The sequence below is a fragment of the Cibotium barometz genome, chromosome 23 (assembly GCF_041138505.1).
Source record: "Cibotium barometz isolate CiBa-2024 chromosome 23, ASM4113850v1, whole genome shotgun sequence".
NCBI classification, from domain to species: domain Eukaryota; kingdom Viridiplantae; phylum Streptophyta; class Polypodiopsida; order Cyatheales; family Cibotiaceae; genus Cibotium; species Cibotium barometz.
Genome location: NC_141068.1, coordinates 56,577,323 through 56,594,869, shown reverse-complemented (window position 1 = coordinate 56,594,869; position 17,547 = coordinate 56,577,323). Strand labels below are relative to the sequence as shown.

General features: G+C 45.9%; 1 protein-coding gene across 1 annotated transcript in view; it reads right to left on the bottom strand.

The window, feature by feature from the left end:
* The window catches only part of FTSHI1 (FtsH extracellular protease family), a 106,465-nt gene that overhangs the window by 44,365 nt on the left and 44,553 nt on the right, over positions 1 to 17,547 (bottom strand). The window contains exons 8-9 of the mRNA XM_086817697.1: positions 2,098 to 2,193; positions 1,876 to 2,004 (exon numbers count right to left, since the gene is read on the bottom strand). Of these exons, the coding sequence (XP_086673823.1) occupies positions 1,876 to 2,004; positions 2,098 to 2,193 (225 nt within the window). The remainder of the gene's footprint in view (positions 1 to 1,875; positions 2,005 to 2,097; positions 2,194 to 17,547) is intronic.

Below are 17,547 nucleotides of genomic sequence, written 5' to 3'. Positions count from 1 at the left end.
GGGGCACTTGGGCACCAAAGATTCGATGGATCTTCATAGAGATGAGGAGGACAGGCCTCAGTAAGTAGAGGATGGGAGGACAGATTTGCTTTGAGCATCCTGAGAGCTTGGGAGCTGCTGAGACCGGGGCTCTCTTAGCGACCTCCTTCTTGTGTTGAGGAGCGGGCCAGACAGCCGCTCATCTAGAGCCCAGCGGTTCGCACAGAGCAAGGTCATGTGCTGGGTTCTCGGCCTCCTCTAGCCTGGGGACCTTTGGCGGCAGGCCCAGCACGCAGTTTTGGAGACTGGCAAGCCTTCTGCAGTCTCCCAGAGGAGATCTAGGTGGAGAGGCTGAGTCACTTCAGAGGGGGGTTGATTATGAGGGATGATATTCAGGAGGCACTCACTGAGGAATGGTTCACGCCTATCGAGTCAGTGGCCCCCGGTGGATGGGAGCCTTTATACAGTTGGAGATCCTGATTGCTGTCAGAGCTTGCACTGAGGATGGCACTATGAGATTCAGGATGAGGACAGACTTCAGAGAGTGGAGGTGGAGTCGCCGTTGGTTGCAGAGTGCACCTTTCAGAGGATACGGGTAGTGGCCGCCGCTTCTCGAAAGTGGCATATTGACCCATACCTTGCAGATGTGCTCCCGGATTGGCCCGTATGGGCATATGCACCGCGCCCCTTGGCCCGGCTACAGTGGGACCTTGGGGAGTACAAGTGGCATGATCCTTATGCATCCCTTGAGGCCACAGAGATCACCTTTTTCCAGTATACTGTTCGGCTGGGGCGGCATATTTTGCCGGCGAGGAGGATGGTCTCTCCAGCGGCAGCGGGGCACTCGCGACTACAGGGACTCTCACACGAGTTCCTGGAGGATTTTTGGGCCCGGCTCTGGGCTAGTCGACAGGCCCGCAGGATCTCAACTTTCCAGTGGCTGGTCGCCCACAGGGGCTCAGCAGTTGGCACCTGGCTTGTTTTCAGCGGTCTTCCGGCGACCTGCATCCGATGCGGCCACCCTACGGAGACACAGAGACATTGCCTATGGGATTGCCCTCAGGCGCAGCAAATTTGGCTATGGATGCTGCGTATTCTGGCCCCCCTCTCTCCAGAGGGTATGTTTACGTGGGGTGCCGCTGCCTGGTCGACTTCGTCAGGACCTGCTATGGGCTATGAGATGGAGCAGGACAGTCAGGCCATCAGATTCATTAGGGGCCAGCCTCGCCTTGTTCCGTCACCAGATTTCTCGTCCGCCAGCTAGACACAGGAGAACCATCTGGTTCACCTGGAGGGCCCGGTATTTCAAGGCCTTTGAGGGGAGACTGGAGCCTCCAGCAGAGACTGTACGGGGGATTTGGCAGGAGTTGATCCACACCCTACAAGGACAGTATGACCGCATCCGAGGCGACTCGGATGAGGCGATCTTGCGGCGCCAGGCCTTTCACACCACCTGGCGCAGCGGCCCTTTCTATACCCTTCACGCGGGATCCCCCCGTTGGCATTATAGGCCACCTATTTGGCTTTTCTCCCCTCCTATTGTATGATTTAGCCCCTCAGTTCTTTGTACTGATGCTTGTATTTTGCAGCACCTAGGGAGAGTCTCCCAGGCTGCCTTGCTTTGTTCACTTCTCTGTTTTTCTTATGAGCAAGAGAGGATCTTTTGTAGCCCTATGGGCGTTTTTATATAACTAATGAAAGGATCTTTTCTCCAAAAAAAAAAAACATAAAGAGAAGGCATGTTTTTCAGTGCAGTTGTTTTTGAGAGAGATTAGATCTATACGTCCACAGGCGGAGGGTGTTACCACTCACATAAAGCCCGCCAGTATTTTCTCAATGCAGCCAATGTTGGATACCTACATAAGAAGAACATCTCCAAGCTCACATCAAAAATACCTTTGCTCGTTTGAACAGATCTCGTACTCGAGCAGCTCCAACACCAACAAGCACCTCCACAAACTCAGACCCAGCCATTTGGTAGAACGGAACGCCAGCCTCTCCAGCTATAGCTTTTGCCAGCAACGTCTACAAAGGCAGAAAACAAAAGACCACACAGGCTCATGTAAACACACTCATGAACATATACAACAACCTGACATGGTTAGCAGAAATTTGTACCTTTCCACACCCAGGAGGCCCCTCTAGAAGAACGCCATGAGGAGGCTTTGTTCCCATCTGATTGAACCGTTCGGGATTCTTCAGGTAGGTCACCAACTGCAAGATTGACGATGAAAAATGCCATAAATTTGTAGCAATCAAAGACTGTCAACCAAGGGTCCAGATCAGGGAGACCAAATCCTCACAAGGATATGTTTATTCTTCTCATTGATTAAGTAATAGAGGTTATAACTAACGTGGCCCTGAAACACATTTTGATGGGTTCTGAAGCATTTTGGCTGAAATGACTGGCATGGCCTTCTTTCGAAAACGGCCATATTTGAGCTAAGCAATGTTGAAGATGCTTCCCAGCATAAAGTGACAGCCCACTAAGGCCTATATTTGTAGTGGAAACCAATAGAAACATAGTATGTCAGAGCATAGAGATTGCATGAGGTGATTCCACAGCTCAGTAAGAGAAAATTAATTAGGTATTTGACAAGAGAAACTCTTTCTTGATATATCCTATGAGCTTAATTTATTAAAGGAACATGAGGTAAAGCAGGCTAGAGTTTTCACTCCACTCTTTTAACACAATGATGCATGATGTTTAGTCTTTGACTCTTCTATCGCACAAGCTGTCTCTTCCAGGCTAGCAAACTGCAGTATACAGGCCTATGTATGTGTATCCACATAAAATGTGCATTTTCATCTTTCCATACCAGTGAGCTCATAGTGCTCAAGCGTGATCTATATAGCATGGCTACTCCTAACCCTCGTACTCCTATCATTATATACCTTCATAAGGTCAGAAAAATCTGAACTTAGGAATTGAGAGATTTGAGAAAGAAATAATAGTGAAGAAGGACAAAGACAAAAACAAAGCATTTGAAAGATCAAAAAATTTTAAAATTTTAAAAAAATAAAAAATAAACTAACAAACCTAGCTACTAAGGAGAGGAAATCAAAAGATAATATCAAACGAAGACTTTGAATTAAGACATCAACCAAAAAAAAACAAAACCAAAAAACCCAAAAAAAAAACAAATAGAAACAAAAAACAAAAAACAAAAACAAACAAACAAACAAAACAAAAGAAAACAAACAAAAAAACCCCCCAAAAAAAACCAAAAACAAAACAAAACAAAAAAACCAAAAAAAAAAACCCTCAAAAAAATAAACTAACAAACCTAGCTAGTAAGGATAGGAAATCAAAAGATAGTATCAAATGAAGACTTTTAATTAAGATATTAACAAAAAAAAAACCAAAAACCAAAAACAAAAAACAAAAAACAAAAAAAACAAAACAAAAACAAACAAACAAAACAAAACAAAAAAAAACCCCCAAAAAAAACAAAAAAACAAAAACAAAAAAAAAGAAACAAGAAAACAAGAAAACAAAACAAAACAATTACATGAATGAAAGAAACTTTAAAAAATAAAGAATAAAAAACACACACACAAAAGCATACACACACTTCGTCTTAATAAGAACTTAAACCTTTTGAGCTGAGATACTAAACAACAACACAAAATAGTAAAATAGAGAACTGTAAACTCTAGACCTAAAGCACTTAAGAGCCAGAACCAAACATTAAGCTAAACTCGTACTCCTATCATTGGGTATCTCCTCTCATAAGACTATCTCCCAAGTGCAACCATGCACGTCTAGCACCTGTCTTTCTCAACTTTGGTGAGTGTGTGTAAAAGGCAATCTCAGAGGATGACTCATAGGTGTGAGCAAGGCTGAAGCAAGACATGTATGGACATGTATAAGGTATAAGCTATATGAAGGAGAAAGGAAAAATGTCAACTTTTTAAATTAAAAAAGCGACAAATTGTTCCATACTGTATGACAGGTATTGTATTGAATGAATGCAACTATGCATTGAAGAAGAATGAATTTCCTTATAAAGCAAAAGGATTAAAGCTACTTATTGATTGTGTGATTAAGAAGCCTAGCAGCAGTCACTGAAGACAAAAAGAAAGCCATTGGCCTGTTGAGCTTGAGCTGGAGACCCCTCTCAGCCTGCGTTCGTGTGCCCCTCCCCATTCAGCCTGCAGCCCCCTCCTCCACTCGCCATCCATCCCCCACTGCTGCCTGGCCCTCGCCTCCGCCTCCTTTAGCGCCTGCACTTCTCTCCCCCCTGCCCCCCGCGTTTCTGTCAGCCCCTCGGTCTTTGACTCCTCCCCCTCCCCTTCTTCGCTTCAGCATGTGTCCCCCCTTCTTCTCGCACCATCCCTCCCCCTTGAGGCCTCCACATTGGCATGGAAGCTAGTTGGAAGCCACTCAGCGCGTGGACAACTCAGGGATATTTTGCAGGCTAGCCTCATCAGCGAGCCTGGAAAAATCATTCTCTGGAGCGTGGATACTACCAAGTCAAGTTTGATTCGCATGCGGCATCAAACGGAGTCATGCAGCTAAGCCCTTTTAGCGAGGTGGCAGCATGGCAGCACGGCTTCGACCCCTTACTGGCTCCTCAGGCTTTCCCATTACAGTTTGCTGTCTTCGCCTCACGAAGGAATATCTTCCCCTTGTCCCTGTCACCCGTGATAGGTCGAGTTATCGGGAGTGATGGAATCCCCCCCCCCAAACCACTACTTCGGTTCTAGCTCAGACCACAGTTGCATAGAAACGCGTTTCGTACAGGTACAAAACGTTTCGTCCTGTACGAAACACGTTTTTTCATCATGCATATTTTAAAAACCTAAAAAACAAATCGTTTCGTGAATTGTATGGCGCACCTCGTTCACGTTTCCCTGTGGCGGCCGCCTGTGACTTCGCCGATTTGTGTGCCAGCCTTCGATCGCTCGTGTCAGCCCGCCTGCTCCTTGGTGTCCTTGGGCCTTGTGGAGGTCTTCCAAAGCGGTAATGTCATTTATGTTGGTTTTCTCTGCACAACTCACAAAGCAGCACACTTTTTTCTCTTCCATCAATATTTATGGCATATCTTCCACGGTCCACCCTTGCTCTATTGAGGCCTAACTTCTAAGGCTATCTACCTTCTCTTCCCCTTGCTCTATTGTTGGCCAAGATGACAGTTAAAATCATGAATCATATAATGAGATTAGTTTATGTTCTGTGTCGCACTTGCAGGGCCAGCAATCTGCATTTATCCCCGCCTTGTAGGATGCCTCGAACAGGTGTTTCTCTTTGGAACAATGTCACCTTTGAGTCTAGATATGGTGGCTCGGGCTCCGGAAAGTGGAAATGCAACTTTTGTGCTGATAAGCACCATGGCAATGTCACCAGGCTGAATGCACATTTGTCACAAACAAAGGGTTTTGGCATTGGGCCATGTAAGCATGTGCCACAAGAAATCTATGATAGCCTCAAGGCTTGGAAGGCCATGCAACTAGGTATCCCCCTTGAGGATATCCCCAATCTGGGGGAGCCTGAAGCACGTCAAAGTGTCTCCAAGAGGACTCGCAGTATCAGAGAGGAAGATACCAGTGGTGAGGTTGCAGGTGGTTCTAGCTCAGCACCTCGAGCCAAAAGAACTAGTCTTCCAGTGTTCAAGAAAGGACATGTTCAGGCAGGGATGCAAAAGGCTGCATGAAAGAGGCAACGAGGGAGTTAATGAAGTTGTTTATTCAATGTGGATTATCCTTCCACATTGTCAGGACTCCTCGATGGAAGAAGACAATGAGAGCTATCTCCCCCATTGGGTGTGAGTGGGATGGCCCCTCCTACGAGACATTGCGCACTACTGAGCTTCGCAAGGAGCAACTGGCTATGGAGATGGAGATGGAGCCTCTCAAGGCCACTTGGGCAAAGTATGGTTGTACTTTGCTTTGTGATGGATGGACAGATGTGCGGAAGAGAAATGTGTACAACATTCTTGTGTCCTCACGGACAATGGGTCCAATTGTGTATCCATGGGCAGGATGTTACAGGAGGAGTTCCCCAAGATTGGGTGGACACCTTGTGCAGCACACAGCCTTGACTTGATGATTGAGGATGTGGGGAACCTTGATTGGGTGAGCCATGTATTTTCAGCTGAATCTACCATGGTGAACTTTGTCACAAAGAGACCAAAGGTTTTGAGCATGTACAGGGCCAATAGTGATCTTGAGCTTCTAAAGCCCTCCAAAACTCGGTTTGCATATATGTTTATTGTGGTGGAGAGACTAGTGAGAGTGCGACATGACTTATTACGCACTATTGTGTGTCGTGAATGGACAGCATGGGAGGACAAGGATGAGCCCAAGTCTATAGCATTCTCTTGTATGGTGATGAGAGATACTTGGTGGCAGGATGCAGAGGGACTTGTGAAGGCACTTCAGCCCATGTATAGTGTCCTTCAGCTCACAGACATGGAGGGGAGTACCATTGGGCTGCTTTATGAGTTCATGGACAGAATTGGTGAAGCTTTCAATGATTTCACTACCTTGTCGCGTGACAGGTGCTCACCCTTGGGCTTTAACTTTAGACTTCGAGTCTTTCTCTTGAGTCTTCCTATATAAGTTATTTTATAAATCTTGATCTCTTATGTATGTCACATGTAGAGTTCAAGATATTCAAGAGATCTGGAATCGACGTTGGGATTGGTTTCATAGACCAATCCCCTTTGGAGGAATGAGGACCAATACCTCAATGAGGAGCTAAGAGTCAGGATGGATCGAGTACATTACCATGTTGGTGGGAATGGGAGGTGATATACAGCTTATGAGAAAGCTCCAGGATGAGGAGCTCACTAACCGCAACGGTAGCCATATGTTTGGGCGAGCTACTGCATTGCTCAGGGAGACTGAAACCGATCCCGTCAAGTGGGAAAGACTCCGTTGGACACCCACACGCTTAATAGCACAACTTTAAAACCACAAATTTGAAATGGACAACTTAATACAACTTGAAATTGAAATGAAATGAAATGGAAAAATGGACACCAGCACTGGGGCCGGAACAGGCCCACCCCCCCCCCAATATATGATATATTTATTGGGAGTATTTAATGAATACAATGCTCCATGGGTTCCAAGAACCAGATAATGTCCATGTACATATGAAAACAGTACCAAACAAATAGGCTCGAAGTCGAATTTCGATGTAGAAGCTCGAAGCAGAACGACCACTAGTGTGGTCCAATCTCTACGGTCCTGTGCTTTCACTGGACTCTGCGGAGAGCGCCTCACTGGTGTTCCGAGACCACGCACAAACAGGCGCTCTCGTACTAACGCCTGGCTCTCCCGATCTCAGCACCTTTGGACCAAGGTTCTCCAATAAAGCTTGGACAACCCGGCACCGAACGGGTGTGGCCGTAGAGGGAGTCGGGAATCCCTTATCAGATTTAAACACACAATATTTTACTTAAATCTGAAATTCACTTACTTGTGGATGGCTGATAGAAAACCAATACTCGTGGTATGATGAAGCCACCCAGGAGATGCGAAGTCCCCTTGTAGAACGCCAGTGGAGAAGATGTACCACCTCTTTCAAAGCAGAAAACAGAGAGGTAGCCTTAGAAGATATAACACCTTGTTGAAGACACAGTCACCTCGTGGAGAACCATCAAGACAAGCACCACCACAAAGGACACAGCCGCCTGCTGTGAGAGAAGAAGCATCCACTTGCAAGGGAGGAGATGCCTGGCTGCAGTGTGGAGGAGCTCAAGCAGAGTCGCTTGAGGGCACTGTTCTACTGGCTGGAACACAAGCGCACAGCCACAGCCGCCTGTAGGGGCATGCGTAGCTTGGAGAGGTGCCGCCTGTAGGGGCATGCGTAGCTTGGAGAGGTGCAGCCGGTAGAGGATGGGCAGCCTGCAGGTACTGTCGCCTGGGGGAGTAGCCGCCTGTAGGAAGGGAGATGAAAGGAGAGAACACACGCAGCTGCCTGCAAGAGAAGATAGCGCAGCCTGCAAGGAGTAGCAGCCAGCCGCTTGGGAAAAACAAGCGCAGCCTGCTATGAAGAAAAAGAGCACACACACACGCCTGTATGGGAGGTGAAGCAGTCGCCTGCAGGAGAGGAGGCAGCGCAGCAGTGCAGCCTTGTGGAGGTGACGTCCGCCTGCAGGAGAGCTCACGCAAGAGATGGTCGCCGTCTTTGTTTTTACGAAAAAGGCTGAAAGCAGTTCATGCCCACGCTTGAAAGGGAAGGGTCTTTTTTATTAAACTTAAGGTGTAGTTTACTCTACGCTTGCATGTGGGTGGGGAGTATGGGTAGGTGACCATGCCCACCCCCACACTCACTTAAGTGGGGCTCCCCACCTTGGCCCCTAAGTGGGTGCCCAAAGGGGGTGCCCACGTTTAAGTGAATGTGAACACTTAACCTTATAAAACTAAAGGTTAGAAATAAAATAATAAAAACAACATGTGCAATATACTTACCACCTGTTCACATGCACCAAAACTCGTCAGAATACAGAGCAGACTTCACGACTCACTGGCAGCGTCCCCGCTCAGTAAGTAACACGTCAAGCAGGCAAACACAAAAATACATGTCATGCGAAAACAGTTTCAAACATGCAAAATATGTGCGCATGTGCAAATAGTAACATGGACATATCTCCCGTTCATGGAACAAGTACAAAATATCTGTCGGCACAAAACTGGCACGACATAAAAACATAAAAACCAGGTCTTCCTATGGAGTGACAGTCCCATAGGTAAGACACAGTTCCACGCAGGAGTCTCCATATGGTGTGACAGTCCCATAGGCAAAACACGGCACGAATACTGGCTTTTCCATGGTGTGACAATCCCATGGGTCGAACACAGTCCAGGTCATACACGGGTGGCACCAGTCTGGCTCCCATCCATACGACACCATCCTGCTAACACACGGGTGGCACCAGTCTGGCTCCCGTCCATGTTAGGCTCCCGGCCATGTCAGCCAAATACTGGCCTCTTCACATGAGACACCGGCCTGGCATCAAGTGAACGAGACGCAAAAACTGGAGATGGACCAAATGGTCGGCCAATTAGTGACATCCCCCCAGGCTTCTAAAGAGTTGACCTCAACTGAAAAGCCTCAAGATATGCCTGCAACAACTGTGGGTAATCAACAAAATAGTCCTCATTTATCCACTTAGCATCAATAGGCAAATAATTCTTAAACTTCACAAGGTATCTCCTGGAAAGCTTTCGTGCAGGTAGCTTTCTCTCCTTGTGAAAAACAATCTATTCTGGCTAGAGGATCTCCTCAAGCTCTTCAATTTCTGGCGGATCTTCTGTGACAGGCTCATCAGGATCTGGCCCCACATATTTCCGAAATAGGCTCACATGAAAAGCATTGTGAATCTTCCAATGACTAGGTAGGTAAAGCAAGCCTGTATGACACCTCATTGATCTTGTGAATCACCTTGAAGGGTCCATAATAGCAAGGAGAAAGCTTAGGATATGATCCTTCTCGTCCTGGCCTCTTCCGAAGCCTAGCCTTCTCAAATTTCAGCAATACCCAATCACCTTCTTTGACTTCCATGTCCCTTCTATGCTTGTCAGCAGCCATTTTATGCTTATCCTGAGATCTTGCAATGGCTGTCCGCACCTGACCAAAGGCAACATCCAAGTCACGAACATATTCATCAGCTGCAAAAATCTCATCCTTTGTGCGAAGGATGGGTGGCAAGACCACTCTGCCATAAATAATCTCAAACGGAGCCTTTCCTGTGGAAGCATGGATCGTATTGTTGTAGGCAAACTCAACAAGTGGAAGATACTTCTCCCATGCAGTCTTTTGATCTGCCACATAACATTTCAATAAATCCAACACGGCTGAATTTGCAGCTTCACTTTGGCCATCCCTTTGGGGATAATAAGCTGATGAAAACTCAAGCTTAGTACCCATATTATCAAATAAGGCCCTCCAAAATAGGCTGGTAGTCCTGGGATCTCTATCCCCAACAATGGATTTAGGCATACCATGATGCTTGAAAATATTAGCAAGAAAAAGCTTTACCATATGATCAGCTTTGATGGTTTTCTTGACAGGCAAGAAGTGAGCTTGCTTGCTAAACCTATCCACAATAGTCCAAATAGCATCATTCCCATGCTGGGATCTAGGCAAGTCCATAATAAAATCCATAGTGATACTTTCCCAAGGTTGCGAGGGAATAGGCAATGGCTGAAGAAAACCTGGAGGCTTTTGCCTGTCAAATTTCACCTTTTGGCAAGTAATACATGCATGCACATAAGCCTCCGCATGCTCGGCCAAAAGAAATACCTGTGAATCATACGAGTAGTAGGCATAATACCTCTATGACCAGCATAAGGTGGAGCGTGACATTCGTCCATAACCTTTGGACGCAAATCCTTTACCACACATAGGCAATTATCCTTCATGAGATAACCCTCGTTGATAACATAAGAGGCATGTGAATGACCAGCCATCAAATCAGTCCATATATGGCAAAAATCAGCATCCAAATGATACAAATCTCTCATAACAGATAAATCTCCATGAGAGGCCACTGAGACTACAACAACATAAGGCCTCCTAGATAGTGCATTGGCCACCACATTTTTCTTTCCTGGAGTATGCACAATCTGACAATGAAACATGGAAAGAAAGTTTGCCATTCTCATCTGCTTCTCTGAAAGCTTTGTTTGAGATAGAAAGTATCTCAAGCTTTGATGATCTGTCTTGACTACAAATTCAGCCCCAAGAAGGTAATGTTTCCATATCTTTAAGGCATGAATTACAGCCAAGAGCTCTTTCTCATAGATATCCATATGAAGCTCAGCATCATGCAAACGACGGCTCTCGTATGCAACTGCATGCCCTTCTTGATTTAGGACAGCTCTTATGCAATCACCACAAGCATCACATTCAACTATGAATGACTTGTGCATGTCAGGAACAATCAAAACGGGTCCACATATGATAGCATGCTTGAGCTGCAAGAAAGCATCCTGTTCCTTTGAAGTCCATTTGAAAGCAGTTTTCTTCTGCATGAGATCGTGTAGAGGAGTGGTAATCATAGCAAAATGTCTTATGATCCCAGAAAACTACGTACTTGATGTACGTTTTGCAATTCGGGCCAATTACGAATGGTCTCTATCTTTGCAGGATCCATTGTAACTCCATGCTTGGATACAATGTGTCCCAAATAATGAATCTCTCAAAGGAAAAACTCACTTTTCTTGGCATTGATGAAAAGTTTATGCTTCCGCAACTCTTCGAACACTGTGACCAAATGAGTTGTGTGTTCCTGCTCATTCTTGGAGAAAAACAAGATATCATCAAAGAAGACTCCTGTGAACTTGCGATGGGATCGGAATATCCTATCCATCATTCGATTAAAAGTAGCAAGAGCATTGGTGAGACCAAAAGGCATTACCAAGAATTCATATAATCCAAAAGCTGTCCTGAATGCAGTCTTATGGACATCTTGTGGCACCACACGTATCTGGTGATAGCCACTCTTCAAATCAAGTCTGCTAAAGCAAGCTGAGCCATCAAGCTTATCCAAGATATCATCAATTCGCGGAATTGGGAATCTGTTCTTGATGGTAAGCTTGTTCAGAGCTCTATAGTCCACACACATACGGAATGATCCGTTCTTCTTTTGAACAAGAAGCACAGGAGAGCAATAAGGTGAAGAACTGGGCTGAACCAAACCCTTCTCTAAAAGCTCGTTTACCTGCTTCATGATTTCTTCTTGTTCTGCAGCACTCACTCGGTATGCGGGTTTGTTAGGTGGAGAACTACCTGGCACAAGATCTATGCGGTGATCTTCGGGCCTTTGGGGAAGTAATTCACCTGGCAACGAGTCAGCAAAACAGTCTTTGAATGCATTAAGAAAATTCAGCCTATCATTAGACATAGCATCCACATTTTGATGATTTGGCACAAGACTATCACGCACAAAAACCAAGTACGCTGAAAGACTCTTTTTCATTGCTTTATTAATTTGGATGTGTGATACAAGTGGGATGGAATCCCCTTCTTTGCCAGCATCAATAAAATGCATGCGGCCTTTATGCATAAAAGAAATCATATTGGACTTGTAATCTTTGCAGGGCTCAAGCCTATGGTGCCACGGCTTGCCCAATAATACATCACATCCATTCAGTGGAGCAACTAAGAAATGCTCATTATCAAGGTAGCCCTGGATATGGATGCACAACTTCCCTATCAAAGGGGTAACCTGCACCTCTTTACCAATAAATGCAGCTTCGGCTTCAATCTGAGGTCCCATGTTTTCAACCTCAATACCCAATGCAGCTACCATTTGCATAGAGATGAAATTGTCAGTTGCACAGTCATCAAAAATGAAGAGTGCGGGCTGATCCTTGATTTGCCCCCAAGCCTTGCAAACCATTCGCTCTTTTGCATCATGACCTATATTTCCTTGCACATCAGGAACTGCATGTACATTAGCTTTGGTGTGCTTGTCCTCGTGCTTTGATTTGCGATCTCGGCATTGTCGAAACATGTGGTCTTTGCTACCACAAGAAAAGCATTTTCCATCCTTGGCATATTGCTCTCTTTGCTCCGGGGTTAAGCCGAATTTGTTCTTCCTTAGGCCCTGTTCTTTAGAAGTGTTATTTTCAGCTATACCACCCTTGTAAGGCTCCCAGAAGTTCTTTTTAGGTGGCTGTCCACCCTTTTGCTGATTTGGGGCAGCCTTGTCCTTCCCCTTGGAACCTCCTTGATCTTGTTTAATCTTGAGCACCAATTGCTCCGTAGCAAGAGCAGAAGCTGTGAGTTGTTGCAACGTATGTTTCGGGTGCAATTCAATGCCCGATCGAAATGCTGGTTGCAGTCCAGAATGAAACTTCCTCTTTCTTTCATCCTCAGTAATTTGCATAAAGGGAGTCACTTCCAGCAACACTTTCCAGAATTTGTTAACATACTGTTGCACACTTTCATTATCTCTTTGTTCCAGCCTGTCCCACTTTTGAGTGAGAGTTTGCTCTGCATTTGGTGGCAAGAACTGAGCATAAAATCTATCCTTGAAATCCTTCCAAGTAGAAATGGGATCCTTGGTGATCTATTCAGTGATCCACCAATGAGCAGCAGTCCCTTTCAAAAACATGCTACCATGGCGCACCTTTGACTTTTCTGTGAAATCCTCATCGCTAAAAGCAATGTCGAACTGTGCCACAAATGCTAACACCTTAGAAGCATCATGTTCACCATGAAAAGCATCAAATTTAACAGATTTGTCACCTGCTTTGAATTCCTTGAGCTTCCTGGCATGAGGCTCATGGTCTTCTCTTTTTCTTTTCCCCTTATCCAACGGGGCAGCCCTATCTGCATGGGCTCCATGGGCCGTCATAGAAATTTCATGGGGCACGGTGGCATGTGCTCCACAAACTCGAAATTCAGATGCATGTGACTTACCTGCATATGGCATTGTCTCTCCATGAGACAACTCAGAAGGCAAAATTTTTCTAGAAGTAGACCTGTCACCATGAGATACATGTCTTGCATGCATGTGACTTTCATGCCCTCCATGAGCACTAGCATACATATATCTGTCAGGCTTAGTGCCTTGTGGAGAAGATGGATGTCGAGAGGTGACTGTCACCTCTTCCTTTTGCATAAAAGATTTCAGCCTTTGAGACGCGGAATCTCCATGCTTCAAACGAGGTGGATTTCTGAATTTCAGCTCTCCGTCATCCCCCTCTTTGATATCACCTTTGCGAAGGAGATAGGCAAGTGCCAACTCCCTTGGTTTCTTGCCCACTTCACGAGCCATTGATTCAAAAGTTACATCTACCATAGCATCAGCCTTCCTGGCTTCAATGGCACTTTGCAGATGGGGATCTTCATGCAAAAACTTTAACTCTTGCTCTTGAGCCTGCAAAAGTTTTCTCATATGTTCCATTTCAGCCCTCATAGCATCAGGCTCTTGTTCAAGCATAACTGTCTTTCCTGGAGACAGTTGACCCTTTGATTCACTATCAATAACCTTTTCAAGGGGCTTGTATCTACCTCGAAGGGCATCAGACCCACGAGAGACACTAGATGGACCCCTCGAATTTGGCACTTCCAAAGGGTTGCCTTGGCTGTCCATTGTGTTTTAAGTTTGCTAAAAGCGGGATCTCCAGTACACAGGTTCGTTTCCCTACTAGGAAGAGGGAAACAACCGTGCTCTGATACCAATGAAACCGATCCCGTCAAGTGGGAAAGACTCCGTTGGACACCCACACGCTTAATAGCACAACTTTAAAACCACAAATTTGAAATGGACAACTTAATACAACTTGAAATTGAAATGAAATGAAATGGAAAAATGGACACCAGCACTGGGGCCGGAACAGGCCCACCCCCCCCTCAATATATGATATATTTATTGGGAGTATTTAATGAATACAATGCTCCATGGGTTCCAAGAACCAGATAATGTCCATGTACATATGAAAACAATACCAAACAAATAGGCTCGAAGTCGAATTTCGATGTAGAAGCTCGAAGCAGAACGACAACTAGTGTGGTCCAATCTCTACGGTCTTGTGCTTTCACTGGACTCCGCGGAGAGCGCCTCACTGGTGTTCCGAGACCACGCACAAACAGGCGCTCTCGTACTAACGCCTGGCTCTCCCGATCTCAGCACCTTTGGACCGAGGTTCTCCAATAAAGCTTGGACAACCCGGCACCGAACGGGTGTGGCCGTAGAGGGAGTCGGGAATCCCTTATCAGATTTAAACACAAAATATTTTACTTAAATCTGAAATTCACTTACTTGTGGATGGCTGATAGAAAACCAATACTCGTGGTATGATGAAGCCACTTAGGAGATGCGACGTCCCCTTGTAGAACGCCAGTGGAGAAGATGTACCACCTCTTTCAAAGCAGAAAACAGAGAGGTAGCCTTAGAAGATATAACACCTTGTTGAAGACACAGTCACCTCGTGGAGAACCATCAAGACAAGCACCACCACAAAGGGCACAGCCGCCTGCTGTGAGAGAAGAAGCATCCACTTGCAAGGGAGGAGATGCCTGGCTGCAGTGTGGAGGAGCTCAAGCAGAGTCGCCTGAGGGCAGTGTTCTACTGGCTGGAACACAAGCGCACAGCCACAGCCGCCTGTAGGGGCATGCGTAGCTTGGAGAGGTGCAGCCGGTAGAGGATGGGCAGCCTGCAGGTACTGTCGCCTGGGGGAGTAGCCGCCTGTAGGAAGGGAGATGAAAGGAGAGAACACACGCAGCTGCCTGCAAGAGAAGGCAGCGCAGCCTGCAAGGAGTAGCAGCCAGCCGCCTGGGAAAAACAAGCGCAGCCTGCTATGAAGAAAAAGAGCACACACACACGCCTGTATGGGAGGTGAAGCAGTCGCCTGCTGCAGGAGAGGAGGCGGCGCAGCAGTGCAGCCTTGTGGAGGTGACAGCCGCCTGCAAGAGAGCTCACGCAAGAGATGGTCGCCATCTTTGTTTTTACGAAAAAGGCTGAAAGTGGTTCATGCCCACGCTTGAAAGGGAAGTGTTTTTTTTATAAAAATTAAGGTGTAGTTTACTCTACGCTTGCATGTGGGTGGGGAGTATGGGTAGGTGACCGTGCCCACCCCCACACTCACTTAAGTGGGGCTCCCCACCTTGGCTCCTAAGTGGGTGCCCAAAGGGGGTGCCCACATTTAAGTGAATGTGAACACTTAACCTTATAAAACTAAAGGTTAGAAATAAAATAATAAAAACAACATGTGCGACATACTTACCACCTGTTCACATGCACCAAAACTCATCAGAACACAGAGCAGACTTCACGACTCACTGGCAGGCGTCCCCGCTCAGTAAGTAACACGTCAAGCAGGCAAACACAAAAATACATGTCATGCGAAAACAGTTTCAAACATGCAAAATATGTGTGCATGTGCAAATAGTAACATGGACATATCTCCCGTTCATGGAACAAGTACAAAATATCTGTCGGCACAAAACTGGCACGACATAAAAACATAAAAACCTGGTCTTCCTATGGAGTGACAGTCCCATAGGTAAGACACAGTTCCACGCACGAGTCTCCCTATGGTGTGAGAGTCCCATAGGCAAAACACGGTACGAATACTGGCTCTTCCATGGCGTGACAATCCCATGGGTCGAACACAGTCCAGGTCATACACGGGTGGCACCAGTCTGGCTCCCATCCATACGACACCATCCTGCTAACACGCGAGTGGAACCAGTCTGGCTCCCGTCCATGTCAGCAAAATACTGGCCTCTTCACATGAGACACCGGCCTAGCCTCAAGTGAACGAGACGCAAAAACTGGAGATGGACCAAATGGTCGGCCAATTGGTGACAGAGACACAGTTGGAGCCAGTGTCTTGGTGGGAGAAATACGGTTTTGGGACACCCAACTTGGTAAGGTTTCTTGATTCTTGAATCTTGTATCTTTGTCTCCCGAGTCCTATTCTTTCAAAATCTACATTCAAATGCTACTCTCTTAATATTCTTTTTTGTACAATGTAGAGACGGATTGCATTGAGAGTTCTCTCCTAGGATTGCAGTTCAGGGCCTTGAGAGGATTTGGAGTACATGGACTCTTTTTCACACGAAAAAGAGAAATAAACTCTCCTCAGCACAGCTTGTCTTTTGTCATTGCAATCTCCGATTGCTAGAACAAAAGGGTCATCCCATTGAGCCTTGCCAAGTGAATCCAAATAAGATTGATATCATGAAGTGCAAGGAGATTCCCGACATTCCTCAAGAGGAGAGAGACATCTATTCTATCCTCTATGAGGCGATCATGGCTCCGGCTCGCACTACACGATCTTCTCGAGAGGCTAGTACTAGTGGTGCACCTGCACCTCTAGAGGATGAGGCATTTGAGGACTCGGCTACCAGCAGTGACCTTGAGAGTGAGGCTGCAGAGGCAGAAGATGCAGATGAGGATGAGCATGAGGATGCAGATAGTAGCTAGCAGCTGCCAGTATCTTTTTATTTGAACATGTTATGTAGTTTGAACTTTGGACATGTTATTTATTTTGATCTTGGATTTTGAGTCGTGACTCATCACCCACGTGGTGATCCTTTTGATTTCTGTTTAGTCATCGATGATCACCCACATGATTTGTGATATCATCATATCTTACATGTATTTTGTTTTTATTGAAATGAATTCAATGTGGTCTCTTATCAGTTATGTCAACAGTTTTTTCTTTTGTATATTTCAAGTTAAAAATATACATGTTTTTTCTATTTTGTATGAAACCTTTTTGTATCCGTTTCTTACCTTTTATGAAACGTTTCAAAACGTACGAAACCCATTTCATACCTGCCGTTTCAGAAACGCCTGGCAACACTGGCTCAGACGGCCGACAAGGATTCCTTCTCTTTGCATTTGCATAGCCTCTCCCAAGACAGTTCCTCATGTCATATCACGTCCATGCCTCCGTGGAGCTCCTATTTTGCAAAGTTGAGTACTTTAGCCTCCCCCTAATTGAGCAGTTGTGCTAGGAACTTCACGGGGTGGGGGGTGGGGAGGAACACTGGTGGCGCTCTCCTAAACTGATGGTGGGGACAAGCTCTAGCAAGGTGTCCCATCTAATGGAAAATGAAGTACTGTCCGGGGAGCCCCGTCACACAACATA